The sequence below is a fragment of the Meriones unguiculatus genome, chromosome 8 (genome assembly GCF_030254825.1).
Source record: "Meriones unguiculatus strain TT.TT164.6M chromosome 8, Bangor_MerUng_6.1, whole genome shotgun sequence".
NCBI lineage: Eukaryota > Metazoa > Chordata > Mammalia > Rodentia > Muridae > Meriones > Meriones unguiculatus.
Genome location: NC_083356.1, coordinates 72,517,651 through 72,539,684, shown reverse-complemented (window position 1 = coordinate 72,539,684; position 22,034 = coordinate 72,517,651). Strand labels below are relative to the sequence as shown.

Here is a 22,034-nt window from a genome sequence, read left to right as displayed (position 1 = left end):
CAAGTAGGCCCAAAGTTTGAAGGTGCTTGTTTCAAAGTTACCGATTACCCTCTAAAAATACTAGAGTTAGCTGACACAGAAGAAATCTTTTTTACCATATGAACATGGTAACTCACTCTATGCTAAACTCACTCTACTCCAAGAACACTCTTCCTTACCACATTCACAAACCCTGGTTTCCAGTCATAGTAATAGCTGGCTTGTGGATTTCTCTAGAAGACCTAGAGTCTCTCAAGTCAGGAAAAGCCGAGCTTCCAAGGTGTTCATCCTCCCTTTTTGTCTTGCTCCAGGAGATGAGGCCTTCTGACCAGGCAGGTAGTGTTCCTACTCACCCGGATGGTTTCAGATGCAAAATGCCCTTCTGAGATCATTAGGTTTCCAGTCTCATCCAGCTTGACAATGGCTCCTGAGTTGGCTTGTACTTCAGCTTCAAAGGCTTGGTGCTTCTGGAGCTTTCCCTGGTAGTGGAACACAAGTGTCACCACCCAGCACTTCTCTTGTTCCCACCCTAACAGTCCCCTGCCCTCAGTGCCATCTCAACTAGTGAGGGAGGGCGCACACATACAAAGACTGTTCCTCCACTACCCTGCTCTGTGAGCATCTTCAACTTTGTGGGTGTTAGATACTACACTATATTTCAAATTTTCTTGTCTATGGAGAAGCAGCTTTTATTCAGACATCTAATCCCTTCTAGAAAAATAGGACTAGCCAGACAGTGGTGGTATACACATTTATCTCAGCACTCAGGAGGCAGAGACAGGTGAATCTTTGTGAGTTCAAGGCCAGCCTGGTCTATAGAGTTGAGTTCTAGAACAACCAAGGCTATTACACACAGAAACCCTGTCTCAAAACAAACAAAAAAACAAAAAACAAGAAAAACAGGACCACACACACAGCTTTTCTACCTCCTTTACAAGCCATATTCAAACCTTGCATTCTATTTCTATTTAGTTTTAAAATTACATTTCTTTTGTAGGTGGTGTATGTGTGCAAACATGCACATGCTATGGTATGTGTTCCTTCCTTTTACCAAGTGGGTCCTAAGATGAAATTCAAGTCATCAGGCATAACGGTTAGTGCCTTTACCCACTGAGCCATCTTGACAACCTCATTCCATTTCTTTCTTTCAAAAAAATTTTTTATTTGTATTTCTGTATCTGAGTGGATGTATGCCATGTATGCGGATGCCCAGAGACCAAAGAAGTCATGAGAGCTGCTGAAACTGGAGTTATAAGTTGGTAGTGAGCCTCCTGATAAGGATGCTGGGAACTAAATCCATGTCCTCTACAAGTGCAATGTATGTTCTTAACCATTTAGACATTCCTCACACCCATAACTATATTATTTGAAAGCAACAATACTGTTAGCATGCCTTTATCTAAACAACCCAGCAGGGCATGGTGACACATTCTTTAATTTCAGCCCACAAGAGGCAGGCAGATCTCTGAGTTTGAGGCTAGCCTGGTCTACATATTGAGTTTCAGGTCAGCTAGGGCTACATAGTAAGACCCTGTCTCAAAAACAAAAACAAAAATTCCAAAATAACCACCACGACCTTTCCTGGAAATTGCTGGAATTCCAGGGGCTTTGAGATATAATTTAAGAACCATCAGTTTAAAGAGTCAACCTTTGAGGATTGACTGACCCTTTCACAGGGGTTGTGTAAGACCACTATAAAACACAGATATTCACATTACAATTCATAACAGTAGCAAAATTAGAGTTATGAAGTAGCAACAAAAATGATTTTATTGTTGTGGGTCACAACATGAAGAACTGTATTAAAGGGTCACAGCACAGGAACGTTAAGAACCCTGGGTTTAAAGTATGCAGAAAAGAAAACCTCATGCCTCTAAGCTATCCTCCCCATATGCTACAGTCTTCTCAGAGCACAGAGTTTACTGTGTCTGACCTACATTCTTCTAGCTACCCAATTTTTGGGGGTCCCTAAATTCTGAGAGGCAAGAATCCCTGGCAGCTCAGACATACCTGTAGGTTGGTTGGGTCTTTGTAGTTCTCATCAGATGCAACTTGAAGCTTCTCCTGAATCCACTTCTCCAGCTCTTCAGCATCTCTCTGAAAAAACTGGAACCGATAGGAATCTTCCAGCTTCTGCCGCCGCAAGGTAGAGAGCTCCTTGAAGCGGTGGTACCGATCCAGGACCTGCTGCCGTCTCTCCTGGATGTCCTCTGCTGTTTCCAGCACTTTGACCCCACTTGGATCCATTTTCTGAAAAGATAGAATGCCTTGAAATAAGCTCCAAAAGACAGGATATGCAGTGGAATTAGGCTCTCTGAAGGAGAAAGAATCAGAAAATGCAAGCAAACAAATGAACTATGAAGTAGCCTCTTGTAGGACAAAGCCTTTACGAACAATAGCTATTTTAGTGGTTCAATCTTCCTAATGCTGTGTCCCTTTAAAACAATTCTTCATGTTGTGGTGACCCCACAACATAACATTATTCTTGTTGCTACTTCATACCTATAATGAACTGTAATGTGAACATCTGTGTATTTATGTGGCTCATTATAACTCATTACAGATATTCACATTACAAAATTCATGCTACTGTCATGAATTTTAATATGAATATCTGTGTTTTCCCATGGTCATAGGAGATCTGTATAAAAGGGTAATTCAATTCCCACAGGTTGAGAACTGCTAAGCTATTTATTTCCTCCCCACAGCACCTAACTACTCTGGCTCCTCAAAGGATGATGGTTTTGATGGCAGCAAAAGTGAAAGAAGTAAACGGAAGAGTTGAAGTTCCTATTACTTCTACAGAGGCTTCAACATTCAAAGGAAACACTGGTATTTGAAGAATTATTAATAAATGTACTCAAAAAATCCTTCCATCTTGCTTTTGAATTTATTGTGTAGAGTCCAAATGAATTTTCTTGTTGCTGTTTTTCAAGACAGGGTTTCTCTGTGTATGGATGTCCTGAAACTCACACTGTGGACCACACTGACTTTGAACTAGAAATCCACCTGCCTCTGCCTCATGAGTGCTAGGATTAAAGGTATGCACTATCACCTGGCTGACTTTTTGTGTGTTACAGGCTGGGATTACAAGCATTTTCTACCAACACCAGGTTTTATGCTGTACTGGGGTACTGGGGATCAAACCCAGGGTCTTGTACATGGTAAGCACTTTAACAGTTGGAATATATTTCTCACCCCCAATTTACTCTTCTTTAAATAAGCTTTCCTCTTTGTCACAGAAACTGCAAAGGACTGGTGTAACAGACAGTGGAGCTCCACTGAACCCTAAAACATACAGTTTTCTAAGCAATTTTGCTAAATTTAATAAGCAAACTTGACCCAGGATGTGAGAAACAAAGAATGTTACTTAGATCTCATCAAGAATAAGCCATCATGGGAATACAGAACAGTACAAGCAGCTGCCTAGCAAGTTTATCAGTTCCAGTCCCAGGATCAGAGAGAAAAAGAAAACAATTTTATCTTCTAGTCAATTTAAAGATCACAGAAAATTAGATGTAAATTAATGGCAAAAAGCATCTAAAATACTAAATTCAGCAATATATGACCCTGTACAAGATACTTTTCCTCAGAAAAGATCCCTGTGCTCAGATTTTTGGGTTCTGTCGCTCTCCTTGCGGGGTTCCTGTCCTCTCCAGATCTTACTGTTTCCCACTTCTTTCATAAGATTCCCTGCACTCTGCCCAAAGGTTGCCCATAAGTCTCAGCATCTGCATTGCTAGTCTGTAGGGCAGAGCCTTTCAGAGGTCCTCTATGTCAGGCTCCTGACTTGTTCCCTCTTTTCTCCTTCTGATGTCCATCCTCTTCACCTTTCTGGATAGGAGACTGATACTCCAACCAAGGACTATGCATGGAGATAACCTAAGACCCCTGCACAGATATAGCCCATGGCACTTCAGTATCCAAGTGGATTCCATTGTAATAGGAACAGGGACTGTCTCTGACATGAACTGATTGGCCTGCTCTTTAATTACCTCCCCCTCAGGGGGAAGCAGCATTATCAGGCCACAGAAGAAGACAAAGTAGCCACTCCTGATGAGACCTAATTGACTAGGATCAGAAGGAAGGAAAAGAAGACTTCCCCTATTAGTGGACTTGGGGGGGGGGGGCGGCATGCATGCAGAGGGTGGAGGGAGGGAACCACAGGGGGGATACAAAGTGAATAAAGTGTAATTAATAAAGAATTAAATAAAAAGATAATTTTCCTTCTATGCTTAGAGTGGCAAACAATGGGAAATGACCTCATTCCCAACTTAAAATTAGAGTCTTTAGCACATGCCCATCAATCAAATGATCCTCAATACCACTAACGAATTTCTCACAAGGCTGAGGCAAGAGAATGGAGATTTTAAGGGCAGCCTGAGTTACACAGTAAGATATTTTAAAAAGCATGTAAGAGGAATTGGAGAGATGGCTCAGAGGTTAAGAATGCTGGCTGCTCTTCAAAAGGATTCAGGTTAGGTTCCAAGCACTCATATGACAGCTCACAACTGCCTGTAACTGCAGTCCCAGGGAAGTCAATACCTTCCTCTGACTTCATGGGTACCAGGCACGAACATGGTACACATATAACAAACAAACAAGCAAGGACTGGTGAGATGGCTCAGTGTATCCAATGCCCAGCATACCCAATACGCCTGGCAATCTAAGTTTGATGGCTAGAATCTATGTAGCTACAGGAGAGAATCAATTCTACAAAGTTTTCCTTTGACTTCCACATGCCCCCCCATTGGACACACTCGCACAATAAAAATTATAAAAATAAAAACGACAGCATGTGTCAGGAATAATGGCCCATGCTTGAAATCTAAGCATTCAGGAGGTAGAGGCATAAGGATTTGTCACATATTCAGAGCCAGTTTGGTAAACACATCAGATACTAGGCCCACAGCTAGGCTAGAGTGAGACTATTTCGAAAGAAACAAACAAGCAAAGAAACAAGCAAGCAAGCAAACAAAGCACAGTGCAGAGGGGATTCTAAATAAGGTAAGAAGTAGGGCAGGAGAACACTGAGGCCCTCTAGACCCTGCTCCGTGAACTGTATAAGGCATAAAGACAGTTACCTGAAATACCTGGAGGCTTTTTCCCTTGTCCTGTCCCCTCCTGGAGCTAATGGACAGGGAATATCCAGCAGGCTGAGGACTGGGATGAAAACCTGTGAGGGTGTTGCCCACCACACACAGGAAAGAACAGCTCAGTGAGAACTGTGTGCACCTGATCAGCATCAAGGACAGTGTTCTGACGATATTATCTTCCAGAGAAGAGTTGAGGTGGTTTTAACTGCAGCATTTTGTGTCTTTCCAATTATACTCTACATAGGTACTTGTTTTGGTTGTCCGACTTCACAATCTTTTTTTTTTTCTGTGTTCAGCGGTAATGAGCATCTAACTTAGGGCTTCTTGAATACTTCACCAGTGAGCCACATCTCACTGTGTATTACGTGTGTACATATGAGCCTCCAAGTACACCAGTTTGTCAGACACCTTCCTCTATCTTTTTAAATAGTCCAGCACATGAGATGGCTCAGCTGGTAAAGGCATTTTGCTGCCAGCTGATGATCAGAGTCTGATTATCAGGAATATGCTGGAAGAAGATAACCCACTCTTAGAAGATGTCTGCTGACCTCTATGCACATTAGCACCCTTGGAAACACAAATACATACACGTAAATAAAAAATTAAATATATAATGTTATTGTGGGGTGGTGGTGGTAAGAAGAGGTAAGAAGAGGGACGAAGGAAGCAAAATGTTCGTACCTTAGCTCTTAGCACCACTGAGTCATCTTTCTCTCCAGCCCCTCTCACCTTATTTTCTGAAACCCAACCTGAGTCACTGAACACACTGCTATGCTCGAACTTCAAATCTAGTGCTTTACTCTCTGAGCCACCTCCCCAACTATAAAAGAAGTCCTTTTCTAAAACATGATTCTCTGTAAAACTCCAAAGCCATCTATGCATTTTTTTTTTCTTTGAACTCCCTATGTAGCTGAAGATGACTTTTAACATGTGATCTTCCTGCCTGAGATTAGACATGCCTGGCTTGTACATGATTCTTTTGCCTAGACTATTCCATCCCTTCTTTCCCTGGTAAGTCCTACACATACCTCAAGATACACTGAAATAAATTCCAAGACCTAACCAGGCACAGTAGTGCACACCTGTGATCCCCACATTCCGGGAGGTAGAGGCAGGCGGATCTCTGTGAGTTTGAGGCCAGCCTGGTCTATAAATTAGCGAGTCCAGGAAAGCCAGGACTACACAGAGAAAGCTTGTTTCGAAAAATAATTCAATAAATCAATTCCAAGACCTGTTCTCTGTCCTCTCTCTGTTGCAGCTATACCTGCAGATCAGCAAAGGACTTCTACCTACTTCTTCCTGATTAGCCTGAAACACCTAATGTCTGAAACCCCTCTTTCTGGTATAAGGCGTGTTAAGAATGTTCATTTAGCCTGTTTCCTGCTTTTCTCTAGTGTGTGAATTGCAGCAGTGAAGAACTGTCACACTGAGAGGGCTCCTTGTGTTTCTGTGTGTGTCTGGATGGTTTGTCTTATCCTGTTTCAGATCAAAATTAGAAAAATGTTTTAGGTGGATGAACTGCAAGGCCAACCTATGAGACATATCTAGGGAGAGGCTGCTCTGTGAGCTGAGTCCCACCTGATTTCCTCTACCCTGACTGACTAGAGCATCAAGAAACACTTACAGACATGGGACATTCTTGGTTGTGTCCCAATATTGTGCTCTGCTCAAAGAAAGTTTAAACTTCCCTCTACAAAAAGGAGAGCAGCAATGATAGCATGTTTACATGGGGAAATAACCCAGAGACCCCTGGAAAGGCAAAACTCATCTTCAGGGAAAAATTTGGGGATCCAACCAGCAATGCTAGTCAGAACTATCTAATTTTTCTTTTCTCCTTCTGATAAAGCTTCCTTTATAACTACTATATGACTCCCTGAGTTCGACACAACCTCTTACAAGTTAGACAAATGCCTGTGGACATTATCCTTTTTTTTTTTTTTTAAGATTTATCTATTTATTATTTATACAGTATTCTGCCTGCATGTGTGCCTGCATACCAGATCTCATTACAGATGGTTATGAGCTACCATGTGTATGCTGGGAATTGAACTCAGGACCTTTGGAAGAACAGCCAGTGCTCTTAATCTCGGAGCCATCTCTCCAGCCCTATTCTTACCTTTTAATGTTCTTAAAATGAGTTTGCTCTGCTGTACATGTTTATTACTTTTCTTGGTATGGTAACAAGGAGTTTTCCTAAAAATTTAAAATTATAAGACAGGCAATTTTAAAAAATAAAACATTGGGGCTGGAGAGATGGCTCAGCCGTTAAGGGCACTGTCTGCTCTTCCAAAGGTCCTGAGTTCAATTCCCAGCAACCACATGGTGGCTCACAACCATCTGTAGTAAAATCTGATGCCCTCTGCTGTCCTGAGGCACGCATGCAGGCAGAACACTGAATAAATAATAAATAAATTAAAAATAAATAAATAAATAAATAAAACATTAAGCCAGGCTTGGTGGAACATGCCTTTAACCCAACACCCTGGAGACAGAGGCAGGAGGATCTCTTAAGTTTAAGGCCAGCCTGGTCTATATATTGCAAGTTCTAGGCCAGATAGTACTACATAGTGAGATCCTGTCTCAAACAGATATACACCTAAATAAATATGCTTGTTGGCTAAATGACCAAGCAAATACACAAATTCATTTTCAAGGAGTGGGGAGGGTTGGATAATGGTTCTCTCTTTCTCTGTACTGTAAAACTGGAATTCTACTCGGTAAATGTTAGATTTGTGGCAAGAATGACAAACAGTATGCTGACTAAAGATACTCAATTAGGTATCACCCTACTTAATCCAGATTACCAATTTCGCGTGGGCTTCACAGAATGTTTCCAAAGGAAGCAGCTACTGTCTCCACTAGCATAGGCTGGCTTTAGGCAAGCAACTCAGCAAGGTACAGCTCTGCAACCTTGGTAGGTAGGTGGGACTGAAAACAACCACCATTATTATTTGTTTTTTTTTTTTTCCAGTTTTCGAGACAGGGTTTCTCTGTGTAGCCTTGACTGTTCTAGACTTGCTTTGTAGACCAGGCTGGCCTTGAACTCACAGAGATCCACCTGCCTCTGCCTCCCTGAGTGCTGGGATTACAGGTGTGCACTACAGTGTCCAGCTTCATCAATTCTTAAAATGAATGGGCTTTAAAGGTCCTTAAAATTAATAGCCAGTCAAGTTGATAGCACATGCCTGTGATCAACACTGGGGAGATTAAGATAGGATGCTTTCCAGTTGGAGGCCAGACTGTGCTTATCCAGTGAGGCACCACCGAATAAATAAAAAGGATGATTTATTTATGCATTGCCATTGTTCTCATTCATAGGAAATAGTAAAAGAGGGGAGCCAGGAAGTGGTGGTGCACCCCTTTAATCCTAATACTCAGGAGGCAGAGGCAAGCAGTTCAAGGACAGCCTGGTCTACACAGTGAGTTCCAGGACAGTTACATAGAGAAACTTTGTTTCAAAAACACAAGAAAAAGACGGAAAACTGTCAGAATTGATTATTTAATTTGCTTGCTCTCAAAGGGTAACTATAGCTGTAACCTGGAACAAGAATCACACTACAGAGTTACTGAAAGATAGCCATGTCTTCAAGACTGAAGTGTGTGATGCCTGTCCTGTCGCCTATTATACAATTTACCACATTTTAAAACTTCCTTTAGCTGCCCAAGAAATCTCTAAGAAATCACATTAGGAGCTGAGCCTTGTAGTTAATAAATACAAACTCAGCTTCTCAAGATGGTGAAGCCAAAAGATCTCAGAGTTAGTTCAAGGCTAACCTGAGCAATTTGCTTGATATTCTGTTTCAAAAATTATGAAGGTGGGGATTCTTGGGAGAGGTAGTTCTCATTAGCAGAGTGCTTGCCTGGCCCTAGGCTGTACGAGGCCCCAGGTTGAAGCTCTAGTATTATAGAGGTGGAGGAATCACATCAGGCAGCAACCGAGCAACTGTGTCTGATGGACAAAATAGTCACCATCATAATACTGAAGAGTCCACCTGAGTCTCTGCATGGGCTCAGCCTTCTGTTAGCAAACTGCCCCACCCAACAGGGAGACCATCCAGACAGCACCCATTGAAGAACCTAAAAGGCTCTCTTTGTGGACCCAGTGAAGTAGAAAGAGTCAATTCTATACCAAGTACTTTGGTCGAGCAATAATGGACTTTTCTTCCCTGCAGTAGATCAGCTGATGTCAGAAGGTGGGACCTCTGCCAAGCACAACTGGCTCTCTGCAGAGCTGGACATAATCAAAGTCACCACCTCGTTCCCATTGCAGATTTCTTATTTGTATGATTACAGAAAATTATTAGTCTCTTCACCTGATAAGACATATTTAGCTGCAAGAACTCCATTTTCTTTTCATTCCGAAAAAGATCATTTTCAGACAACATGAAAAAAATTATTTTATAAATACAAAAACTACTGTTACCCAAAGAGGTACAACCTCTCACACCCAAAATTATGTCAGCAGTACTGGAATGTCTGGGACCCTGTATGTACCACATTCCTTACATGACTGAAGCTGCATACTTCAAGAACCCCACCCTGCTCTGGCAATATGCAGCAGTCTGATAAGGCACACTCCAGAGAATGTTGCAGGCTGTACTTAACCCAATGAGATTAGCACCTTTAAATCACACAGGAAAAAATAATCTGGGAAAAGTGCCATTAAAAAAACAATCTCCAGACTTAGAGCCTATCTGTTGTACTAACTGCCTAAAAACTACAACAGAGGAATTACCTCAAAGTCAACCAACTGACAGCATATCTCCAGGCTGCCAATCAACTCTGATTTTTGTTAATCAAAGTCATATAGGCAGAGAGTAAACAAGGGAAAGCTAAGTGTTCAGTGTATTCTCTGTGTTTAAGAACAGTGCTACATTTAGCTGGTCATGATGGCACACCCCTTTAATCAAAGCAGAGGAGGGAGACAGAGTTAGGGAGATCTCCAAGTTCAACGCCAGCCTGGTCTACACAGACAGTTCCAGTACAGCCAAGGCTACTACACAGAGAACCCTGTCTCAAAAACCAAAACAACTACAAAAAGTGTTACATTTAAAGTAACCAAAGTTCATATTTTTATAAATATTAGTGAAGACAGGAGATGTAAGCCATTCATAAATGTTATAAAGTAGCAGTCAGAACATTAGCTGCATCCTTCATTGAGGTTTGTGAGCTGATCTCAGGGGATCAAACAAGAATTACAGCTATGTTGTCTATTGTAATAAAACACAAAGGACTTGTCAGCATTCTTACACTGTCAGATCTCACTGACTCTTTTCATTTCATTTATTTTTATTTTATGTGTTCATTAGTATTTTGCCTGAATATATGTCTGTGTGAGGGTGTCAAGAAGCCCTGGAATTGGAGTTATAGACAGGCAAGAACTGCCATTGGGTGCTGGGAATTGAACACGGATCTTCTGGAAGAGGAAGCAGTGCTCTTAACTGCTGAGCCATCTCTCCAGTCCCAGATCTAGTTGTTTCTAAAGGTATGAAGTTTGCCAGGCCAGCCAAGTGCCAAGAAAACAGCTGTTTAAGGCTCTTCTTGGTACTTGGGGAGTTTTAAAGTGCCCTCACTTAATCTATAAGCAGTTACATGCCACTATGTATCTACAGTGGGAACATGGTGGAGACAGTGGGTAGGAATTAAAGTGTGTTAAGGAACAGACTTCAGTTGAAAACATTTTCAAATCAAAGGTCAAATGCTTTGGACTCCGCAAATCTGGCACCTGTAGTGAGTGGTTTAGGACAGCCTCGCACACATTTCATAGGGTAGAACAATTCTGTTATTTATTTTTCTAAAGTACTTCAAAAGAAAATTAAAAAGAACATGAGAGAGTCTTTGCTTTTGCTTGTATTTAAAGCCATTGCAGCACGCTGAATGTCCTGGAGACTGGAGGACTTGGAATGCTGTAAAATGAATGTTGGTTTTCAGCCTGGACACCAGCTGTTTTGTTTTGCAAGAAAGGAATTTTAGGGACTCACAGGAAGGGGAAAACAAAACAAAACAAAAAAAAACAGATCAGTTGGCTCTATGGAAAAATTTGTCGTAATCACCCAAGGCAAAAGGTCACAAAACCCATTCATCAGTTTGGGTTTTGTTGCTTAGTCAGAGCCCAACTGTGCAGAACTGACAATATCTTTTCTCTGTGGCTTATGAGGCCAGCGTACAGTGAATCTCAGATTTGCAAAGCAGGAGGACTAACATCACAGATATAAAATGGCTTGCCTGACAACTACCAAAGAATTGGTTAGCACCCACAAAACTGTGTACTAGTTGATTCTCAGATTAAACAAACCAACTCACAACCAGCTTAGCTACAGGTTTTAGTAGCAGACAGGACAGTAAGCAGGGCAGTAAATAGTATATAAACAAGATTTTTGGCATCATGAATAAAAACAATCAGTTCTTTTGCTTCAACCACATTCCAGTCAAGACTGTGGCTTTATATGTCAGCCTTCAAGTTGATTAATTCAGTTCTACTTGTTAGCGCAATTCTGCAGAGGTGAGCAGGACTTAGCATCAAGAAAGCAAGAGATTCATACTGCATTGCATCAAAACCCAGGAATGCAGAGCAATGCTGGGCAACTTACTTCTGATGCTCCCCACACACTATCTTGCTGCTACTTACCTTTCAACCTGCAAAATTCAGATGAAAAGGGTTTAAGTGCAATATATTAAGATTCAAGACAAGAAAATGTTATAAACCTTAGATAATTAACTGCTCTCATTTATAAAAGAGCCTGCCTTGGATTTATCACCTATAATCACTAAAAATGTCTAAGATTTTTCCCTCTTATTTTAGGATATCAAGATAATTTTAAGCAGTTTTTTCTTTTTTTGAAATAGCCTCAGACAAAAAAAAAAAAAATTAGCAAACACTGAAACACTACACATAAAACATACAGAACATTGTTTCTTGTGTGTGTGTGTGAGTTTTGGTTTCAAGACAGGGTTTTTCTGTGTAGCCCAGGCTGTCCTGGAACTAAGAGATACCTGTCCCTGCCTCCCAAATTCTGGGATTAAAGGTGTGCACCACCACATCTGGCCAGAGTGCTGGTTTTAAAGAAAGAAACTGTGACCCCCTGGGGTGCGGCAGCACTTGTGGGAAGACTTTGTATTAAAAATAAATGAATGAATAAATTGTAATGAATATATAAAAAAATAACCAAAAAAAATCTAAATACTAAAAAAAAAATACAAAAAAATAAAAAACAAAAAACTGTGAGTTCCATTTCATCAGAGATTATGGTAGAGCTAAGACAACAAGACAACGAGAAAGCAGACAACCCCAGCTTACAGCACTTGTCAAACTGGAAAATACTATTTACACTACATATTTTCAGGTAATTTTTCTAAATATCTAAAGTAACTTTTCCCCTTGGTTCTTAGGAACCAAGCAGCCATCAATTAAAAATTAGCAAACATTACATGCAAACACCAGGATGGCAGTAAGAAATTACTATATTCATGCCTTAAAGAGAAACAGAAAGGTAGAAAACAGTAGGTTTTGAAAATTTTAGAGTAAACACACCAACACTTCTGATCATGTATCCAGAAATCCCACCAACTGTCACCAACCTTTCTACTTAACAGAAAGGTCATGCAGGCAGGGCTTCCCGTTCTTTGGGTTATTCAACCTCTTGGACACCAATGTGTCTTCACTGCAAGCCAGGCAAAAGAACCAAAAGGCAATACATTTTGTGCATGCTGGTCAAATACCTGAACTCTGCGTTTACGAAACGATGACAACATGATGGAGGAATGTGGAGTCTAAAGAGGGAGGGGAAGAGCAAGATAACACACTTCTAAGGGCAACTGGGATAGAATCACTTCAAAGTGAAGAGAATAGATCTGTGAAGACACATGAAAACAGGCAAAAATCAAATAGCAAAGATTTCCCCAGTGTGTGGATCCCACCAGGAATCTGATATGTAATTAGGGAAGCAAAGCTCCTGTCTTGACAATTACCATCTCCTAAATGTGCTGCTGTGACCATATCACACACTCTTCTCAGGCGCTTGCCCAAGTATTGTTTTCTAATGGTGAATGTGCCTCCTCCCATCCACATTCTGATGAAATAGGAATCTTGGGGCTTTTAGGAATTTGCAGTGTAAAAGCAGGTAAAAGGCTGATTTCATGAAGGCCTAAGTAAGGAACTCAAAAAAAAGACTGAACTTGGGGCTAGTTTGCTGGTGCAGTTCCTTTACAAAATACTATTATTTCCTACTCAAAACAAGTAAAAGCAGCATATTTAAGAGATGGGAAAGGTCCTGGTTCACTGCACAGCTGTCCTAGTCAGATGGATCCAAGTGGTCAGCTATGCGGAACTCTGCATTCTTGGAGTCAGCATTTGCCACGAGATCACTGCATTCCCCTGCAAGGCCACAGCTGATGAACTGCAGCAAACCTAGCTGCAGACAGTGGAGCTCTCAATGGGCAGGGAGGATTGCCAAAGGCAGGCTGCCCTCAGACCCTCTGTCCTTAGTGCATAGGACTAAGGACAGACAGAATTGTGGGGTGGGGAGCTATTCCGAAGAGCCATTTCTCAATATCCGCAGAGGCCCCACCCTTTGAGGTGAAAGCAGAGAAGGAAAATAGAAAATTCTAATCCAGGGAACTAAAAGATATACTTAATAGGCTCTGCCACTTAAACCTCTTCATTAGATTACCTGACATCAAATTTCTCTAATTATTAGATTACTGCAAAGCATACAGCCAAGGCCAAATGCACTACCAGAGAATAGCTGGCTGCAACAGCTCCTGCCTGACACAGGCCCAGCGATTTGGGAAGCTGAGGGTGGAACATTAAGCTTGAGCCCAGGAGTTTGAGACATACAGCAAGGCCTCTTCTCTTCAATAAGAGGGATAAAAGCCCAAGGCTGGGTGGCAACCAGGTTTGCTGGCAGGAGCATGAGTTCAAGACCAGCTACACCCGAGTACAGAGTTTCAGAAATCGCTACATATCAAGATCTTGTCTCACAAAATAGGGAATGGGATTGCAGATATGAACTAAGTCACCAGGCCTTGGGTTTACCATAAGAACTGTCTCACATTTGTCTAGTTCAGGGTAAACCTTCCATTCCAATCTATCTAGGTCCCTAGATAACAGTCAACATACTTTGAGGGTCCCTTTGAGGAATTAATGGCCCAGTTACTAAAAAAGGCTTACTGTTAATTTTCTGCAGAGGACCTTACTCCCCCCTCCCCCACTGCAGCACATTTTTTTTTTTCCGGCTTTGACTTCAATTTGACCTTTAAAATGTAAGACATTTAGTATGAGTGGGAATCTTGGCTCAATGGCTTCATGCAATGCACTGTTGTTGGTGCTATTCTTAAGCTCTTGTTTCCTGGCTCCAAGACACCCCCACCCTGCCATCTTTGATACATTCTGTTTTACTTAAGTCCAATTGCTATGACAACGCAATTTCTTAACACATTATGAAAATACTTCATATGGTTGGTCTCTCTTGTACTCCTTGACAGCCATGATAATTAGCTTTTCGAAAATAACAACGGAAAGAACAAATGACTTTAAATATTCTGGGTCTCTAAATTTAAAAAACCTGATTATTTGGGAGGCTGAGGCAGGAAAATCCTGAATTTCAGACAGGCCTGGGCTATTCAGTAAATTCCAGGCCAGCCTGGGTTACACAGTAGGAGTCTGTATAGAGAGACCGAGAGAGAGAAAAATAAAAAAGACCCTGTAACGTGTAACAGCTCGAAATTATCTCACCCCAGCTTTCCAGGCTATTCATTTAAAAACCCATCGAACCTTACTTACACAGAAGTCCCCCTTGTTTTATATATATATATGTAATTCCAGTACCTGAGAGGCTTTTAAAATCAATTTTTTCGTTAAGAGGCATTTCGTCAAATTTGCAGGGATAGCTTCAGACAAAAGATTGCTCTAACACCCCACACTGGCACGGTGGTAGTATCTGATAAATATATATATAAAACAAAACAAAAAAACAGTCTCACATAGAAAGAGGTGTAAGCTATTAAGTTATTTATTGGATTTGGATCTCCTACCAAGCAGCGCTGCATCTAACTATTATACAGGAGCAAGTCAGCCCTGAAGAGAAAAGACATTTATTACCAGGAAAGAAAAAGGAGACCTCTCTGGGGGCCCGGGACCGCCATACAGGATGAAATTAAGGTCAGCGAGCCCTTCACTGCAGATGCTAGCTCGTCCTCTTCAGGAGGTGCGGGCGAAGGGCGGTGCGGGGGCGCTCGCGGGTGGGTGCTGCCGAGGACCACCCCTCACCACCTGCCGCGACGGGTGGGGCCGCGGCACAGGGAGGGGCCCCCGCGCGGCCTCCCCCCGCCCGTGACATTCCGGGTCGCCGCCCGGCTCCGCAGCGCCCCGCAGCCCACGCGCCACAAAGGCGGCGGCAGCGGCCCACGGACCCGCCCGGGAGGCCCCGCGGCTCACCTGTCCGCACAGCTCCGGCGTGCGGCCGCCCGCGGCCCTTCCCTTCCCGCCCGCCGCCCTTTCTTACCGGCTCCCGGGGGTGAGGGGCGTGGGTCGCCGCGCTGAGGGCTGCTGAGGAAAAAGATGCGCCGCCGCGGCTCCTGCCTCACGCCGTTCGCTCCGCAGCGGATAGTGACGGTGGCGCGCGCGCACCGGGGTTTTATAGGCGACCGCGCGCGCTCCCGCGGCGGCCGAGGGCGAGCGTGGGAGAAGTGCACGGCTCGACGACGCGAGGGGCGGGACTCGCCGCTCCACTGCCCTACGGAAAGAACCGAGCGCGTCCGGAAGGAGCCGAGGCGGGGTGCGGGCTGGTGGGGGCGGGAGTAAACGACGGGAGGGCGACAGAGGAAGGGGAGCTTGGGGGCGCGCGCGCGAGGGGTGCGGAGCGCGGCGCAGAGGAGTCGCCGCATCCGCCTGCCCCGGCGTGGGTCCTGTGCAATCCTGCCCCGCCCAGTCCGCCCTGCAGAGAATCTGCGCCGCACCCCTCCGGCCCTGGGAGCCCTTCCGGGACTGCGGCGAAGGGCAGGGCGGGGCCCAGTGCTGCAGTCAGGCTGGGGATGCTGTTGCCCCCGCCGGAAAGACGCCCTGTCCTTTTCGGGTGATCTCACCGGAATGTTGGCTTGCTCTCCCTACTTTCTCAGGAGGCGGCTTGGCGCCGAGAGACCCAAGTCTGCCTGTTCTGGTGGGGGCTGGGGCCAAGAAAATCAGATGATTTTGGGACTCCGTGTTTGAGGAGGTGGTAGGAAAAAACCAAAAAAACAAATCCCGATTAGAAAAAAAAAAAAGACTGATTTGTGGCATAAGGCTTTTATTTCAGGATTTGTAGAATTATTTAGCAGTCTTTCTTCCTGTTGCCAGTAGAATAGGGTGTATTCATTCTAGTCGATAAAACGACAGAGGATTTCTTTCCCCGGTATTAATTGAACCTTGCTGTGTAGCTGACTCTTGTCTGTGCTACCTCTTTGGACTTTTAATCTCTGCACTGATTTTACAAAGTAGATGTCGCTTTCCCCATTTTACAAATGAGCACCCTGATGACATAAGAGGCTAGCTTTCTTCTCCGGGTCAGGCATGAAGCAATCAGAAAAACTAAGATTTGAACACAAGCAGTTAGGCAGGTGAGTGCTAGACTTTTGAGAAAACAACATTTCTGTATTTCTGTCCTATATACAACCAGCCCCATTTAGGGCCTGTCTCCAAACTCTGTTGCCAGGCTCCCCTCCTGCAATAGCTTTTCCCTTCCTCCATTTCGGTGACAGCTGTGTGGCAACCATTGGAGCAGCACCCAGCTCATTCCTGTGTAGTCAGGTCGACTGGGAATTCTGCAGCTCCCCCAGGCATTAGCTTCCTAGTTACCAAGCTGAACCTCCTATTTAAATAATTATAAAGACACTGGGCATTGCTCCAGAACTGGGGTGAGGCCCAGTCTTGAGCTTCCTGGTCCTCTGCAGTTCGGTGTGACTCCTAGGCTGCCCTAGCTGTAGACATGATAGTGAAGGAAGATTCCTAGTCCTTTTTCTTGGAGTGAAGAGACAAAAAGAGGGGCCACACCCCAGAAGCCGCTTCACAGAATCTTGAGGAAAAGATTCTAAGAGGAATTTCCTGCAATCTTTACAGAGAAAACTGGCTGGGAAGCTGCTTCCTGGACTGTGCTTTTTTTGTTTTTCTTTATTTTCCAGATGTGGTTTCTTGTATCCCTGGCTGTCCTGGAACTTGCTCTGTAGACCAGACTGGCCTCAAACTCAAAGATCCATTAAAAATATGTACCATCACAACAGGCTCTGGACCGTGCATTTCTGAAAACAGCTGATGGCGACTATAGTAACCACCTCTTCAGCCAATATCAGCAGATTTTAAAATCAGATATTTGGCCTTGGTTACAAAATGGCTAGTACAATTTCTAAGACGTTATGCTTCAGTGGCAAACCATAGGTCTCAGGGATGTAGGTATTTAATCTCCCAGGCCTCATACTGAAATAAGAGTTCTACTCTTTCTACCAAATGCCAAACAAATTGGAGACCTAAAGAGAGCTCACTTTTGATTTGGAAACTAAAATCCTGCTTGTTGATCCTTTTTCTGATCAAAATGGCCAGGATAACAGTGTCCTCGGGCTCCCACTCACCAACCCACCCTGCTCTCATCTGGCACGAAAATGAGCCATCAAAAAGGCATTTCCATGGTTTCTATTGTTGCTCCCCTCCCTCCCACCAATTTCGGCACATGCCTCACACTCTATTAGGCGTGGGGACAGGGAGAAGATATTGCCGATAATAGCCTTGTTTTTGTAACAGAACTTCAGACGGAAGAAATAAAGCAAGCACAGCACACTGTGACAGCTTGGTTTAGCTCCATGTTCTTGGCCACACCTCTTCTGGCCTCCTTACAGCAGTGAATCCAAGTGAATTCTAAGCTTCTGGTTTCTGCAGCCCCTAGACTTGAACGCTAGGCAGCCCTGATCCCTTGTTCAAAAGGTCAGTTGTTGGCTGGGAAATATGCTAATTGTTAGGTTTTCACCCATCAACAGCCATGGAAAGTCATGTGTCTACTAGGTTCGGCAAAGTGCAAGTATTTTTTTTTTCTCCCTGTAAAGAGAGAGGCTGACTCTAAGTTGGGCGTGGTGGTACAGGCCTATAATCCCAGCACTCAGGGAGGCAGAGGCCAGCCTGGTCCACAAACCCAGGCCAAGCCAGGCCAGCCAAAGCTACACAGTAATCCTATCTCAAATCCCTGCCCCCCAAAAAAGAAGAGAGGCAGAGAGAGGCTGAATGGAAAAAGTCCTGCTGACAAAATGGACTGTACCTTTCCCCAGAGGACATTCTTCAGGAGCAGAGCTGGCAAGCCAGTCACACAAGTCTTCCAAACATAGTGACTGTGTGAATCTTGAGGGCATTGTGCTAAGTGAAACAAGCCAGACACACAGAAAGACCAATATTGGATGATTCTGCTTACCTTGCAACCTGTAACTGTCAAGTCTGAGATAATGTAGAGAACTGGTAGCCAGGCACTGAGGGGAGACAGGAATGGGGCAGGGGTGGGAGGGAAGGCCAATGTTCCATAGGACCAGTTTCCACCTAGGATGAGAACATTCTGGCAATCTGGGCACTTGTGAACATATTCTACCAGCTAAGCTGTATCTTTAAGCATTTATTTCATCTCTTCATGTGTGCTCTTCATGTATGGAGATCAAAGGACAACTTGTGGCAATTGATTCTCCTACCATGTGAATCCCGGGTATCAAACTCAGGTCATCAGGCTTGGTAGCATTTACCTTTACCTGCAGAGCCATACTGGGATTATGGCATCTGATTATTTTTTTTCTTGTTTAAGATAGGGTCTCATGCTATGTCCTAGTCCATCCTTGAGCTCATGGCAATCTTCCTGCTTTAGCTTCTTGAATGTTGCAATTGTAGAGGTGGTACCATCATGCCCAAATCTCCTGCTAAGCTTAAACACATTGTTTAAGAATAAGTTTCATAAACCATGCCAAACCTCAAGAAACAATGTTAGTTTTCCATTGCCTAGAGAATAGCCTAATGATTTAAGTAGTCATTTCAGAGCCTTGAAAAGCTTCCATCTGTTTACTGTACCGTGGCATTACTTCTTACTGCTTTTTTCCATGTACATGTTTACCTACTTCAAAAGCACAGTCCTGGCTGTGGTGGTGTCAGTTAGTAAGCTATGGGTCTCTCATAGGAGAAGCCGAGGTTCAATCCTCAACATTACAGATCAGTAACAACCCTTTGCCTCAGAGCAGTTCAAAATGTACATTTGCTCTTCCAACCTCTTGCTTAAAAAAATTGTTTTATGTGTATGAGTAATTTGCCTGCACTATGTTCATGCCTAGTGCCCTTGGAGGCCAGAAAAGGGCACTGGATCTTCTGAAACTTGAATTATAGACAGTTGTGAACCTCAAGGGTACTAGCAACCAAACCTGGGTCCTCTGCAAGAGCAACAAGAGCTCTTAACTACTGAGTCACCTCTCCAGCCCCTAAATGGCTATTATCTAATAAATGAAGCCTGGCCATAGCTAGGGACTGTCAGTAAGCTCCTTTACAATGGGTGTTTTTGCAAGGGCATCACATTACCGGAAGCCTACAACCCTTGTCTGCTTTCTGTAGATCCACAGGCAATCCAGTGAATTCATTAAGTGTGGCAGAGGAAAGGGAAAATTAGTCATGTGTGACAGAGACATGTGAGCAGCTCTGTGGCTTATGTTGTCCTGTCACTGCAGTCATTACAGGATTTCTCATGGTGTGTGTGTGTGTGAGAGAGAGTGTGTGTGTGAGAGAGAGAGAGAGAGAGAGAGATCCCAAGGCCAATGGATGTACAGAGGTTGTAACCTACTGGAATTTTTTGCTTGAATTTTCAGCGCATTACCAAATCTGCACTAAGATGATATAGGACAATGAATGACATGGCAAAAATTTGGGAACTGAGCCCAAAAAATGAGGTCAAGATGCAATGGAAGCAAGCAGATGAACGAGCACTTGAGCCAAAAAGAGAATGTGGCTTGTAGCATTCTGTGGCAAAGAATCTGATGCACCTGTGTGGAGCCACATCCTCAGCTGTGCTCCTGGCTTCTGAAGCTACACTATCAGTGAGTATCAGAAACCCAAACCTCCAGAGATCTTCTGTGTTATGTTTGAGACGCCATTAGGATAACCAGCATCGAATGACAAATGCCAAGACTGCTAATCACATCCAAAGGAAGAATATTAAATTGCTATATAATGTATTCTCCGGATGGTGAGATGGCTCAGCTGGTAAAGGAGCTTGCCATGCAGGCCTCACAGCTGGAGTTGGATCCCCACAACCCATGTAAAAGTAAGTAGGAAAAGAGAACTGACTTCACAAAGTTGTCTGCTGACCTTCAAATACATGCTGTGTTATACACAAGAACACATAAGTTTGTCAAATTTTGAGACAGGGTTTCTCTGTATAATAGCCCTGGCTCTCCTGGAGTTGAATTGTAGACCAGGCTGGCCTTGAACTCACAGAGATCCTCTGCCTCCCGGGCAGAGGTATATGCTACTATGGCTGGCTATAAGGTTTAAGGTCATTTTTACCCTGTGGGTGAAGATAAACAGGATAGAGAGATGGCTCAGTAGAGCCTGAATTTGCTTCCCAGCACTCACACGGTGACTCACAAACTACCTGTTATTTCAGTTCCAGGGGAGCTGATGCCCTCCTCCGACTTCCTTGGGTAACGAACATGTAGCACACAGGCATATACACATGCAAAAAACTCATGAAAAAAACTTAGAAATAAAATTTCTAAGGCAGCCTAAGCTACATAATGAGTCCAGGGATTCATGCACACTGGGCAGACAATCTACTACTAAACCCCACTGCTGGATCTCAGTGATTTTCCACATTTCCCTTTTCCTTTTTTTATCTTCTCTCTCTCTTTCTTTCCATTTAAGAGATGTAATGGTGAGATTAAGCAGCTGTGGTGGCACATGTGCTCAGTCCTAGCACTCGGTAGGAAGCTGTGGCATTAAGCCTGTAATCCCAGCCTAAGGCAGTTGAGGCATGAGGATCAGAAAAATTCAAGAGTATCCTTGACCACATGAAAAGAAGCTTGAGGCCAGCCTGGACTATGAGACTCCGGTGAGATAAACAGAGACAGATGCAGAGAGTGCCTTATTGTGCAGTCCAGGCCACTCCAACTCCTGGCAATCCTTTTCAGCATCCCAAGCAGACTGGACTATAGGTACATGTTAAAACACCTAACTTCTCATTGTTTGAGACAGAATCTTACTGTTTAGCCCAGGTTGGCCTAGTACTTGCTGTGTTGACCTTTGTATCTCTGTCTCAATCCTCCTCTCTCAGCTGCTTCAGTGCTGCATGCATCACTACACCCAGCTTCCCATATATGGACTTATTCTTCACATATAAACCTAGCAAAAATGCTGTGGCAGAGTGAAGAGCCAGAACTCCAGTCTTGCTTAGTGGTTATGTGAGCTGCGTGGCTGGGTGGGCACCATTCATTCATTCCAAGTTTTTATGGGCAGGCTAATTTTCCAGCAGACGGTAGTAGTATCTAGAAGAAATGCCTTTTTGACATTCATTTGCTGACTGAGGAAGGCTTGAGCTCATCCACTTTTTTATCCTGAAGTTGGTACATCCCACCCTGTTCCCTGCCATTATCTGTAGAAAACAGATGCTATTTGCAAGGCTTGAGTTGACAGGAAGAGCAAGTGGCAGGAGGCTATGAGGATGCCATTCATTGTAGGCCCTGCCAGGTAGTCCTGCAAGTGAGGGAGACAAATTCCAGGACATACAAGGTGAAACTCCAACCCAGAGGCTGCTGCCAAGCACAGCATGAAGGCTGCAGTGACAATTCCTTTTTCCTTTGTTCTGTAAGTAGGGATGTAAGGTTCGGAGAGGTGAGACATACCTAGGTCACAAAAAAAATAAAAAATAAAAAAGTAAAAATAAAAAATGGAGTCCAGTCTCATGACACAAGCGAACCTGCTGTTTT

The 22,034-nt window shown here is 43.6% G+C and overlaps 2 protein-coding genes across 11 annotated transcripts in view; both read right to left on the bottom strand.

The window, feature by feature from the left end:
* The window catches only part of Sptan1 (spectrin alpha, non-erythrocytic 1), a 67,675-nt gene extending 51,959 nt beyond the window's left edge, over window positions 1-15,716 (bottom strand). For 8 of the 9 annotated variants that reach the window (XM_060389833.1, XM_060389837.1, XM_021645483.2 and 5 more), the window contains exons 1-3: window positions 12,795-12,813; window positions 1,990-2,229; window positions 333-458 (exon numbers count right to left, since the gene is read on the bottom strand). In XM_060389833.1, coding sequence (XP_060245816.1) covers window positions 333-458; window positions 1,990-2,226 — 363 coding nt within the window. In that variant the 5' untranslated portion in view covers window positions 2,227-2,229; window positions 12,795-12,813. Of the gene's footprint in view, window positions 1-332; window positions 459-1,989; window positions 2,230-12,794; window positions 12,814-15,577 lie in introns of those variants that run through there. The other variant, XM_060389835.1, reaches the window with a different exon arrangement.
* Window positions 15,717-16,226: 510 nt separating this feature from the next.
* The window catches only part of Gle1 (GLE1 RNA export mediator), a 30,259-nt gene continuing 24,451 nt past the window's right edge, over window positions 16,227-22,034 (bottom strand). The window contains exon 15 of one of the 2 annotated variants that reach the window (XM_060389842.1): window positions 16,227-21,950. In XM_060389842.1, coding sequence (XP_060245825.1) covers window positions 21,777-21,950 — 174 coding nt within the window. In that variant the 3' untranslated portion in view covers window positions 16,227-21,776. The remainder of the gene's footprint in view (window positions 21,951-22,034) is intronic. The other variant, XM_021645296.2, reaches the window with a different exon arrangement.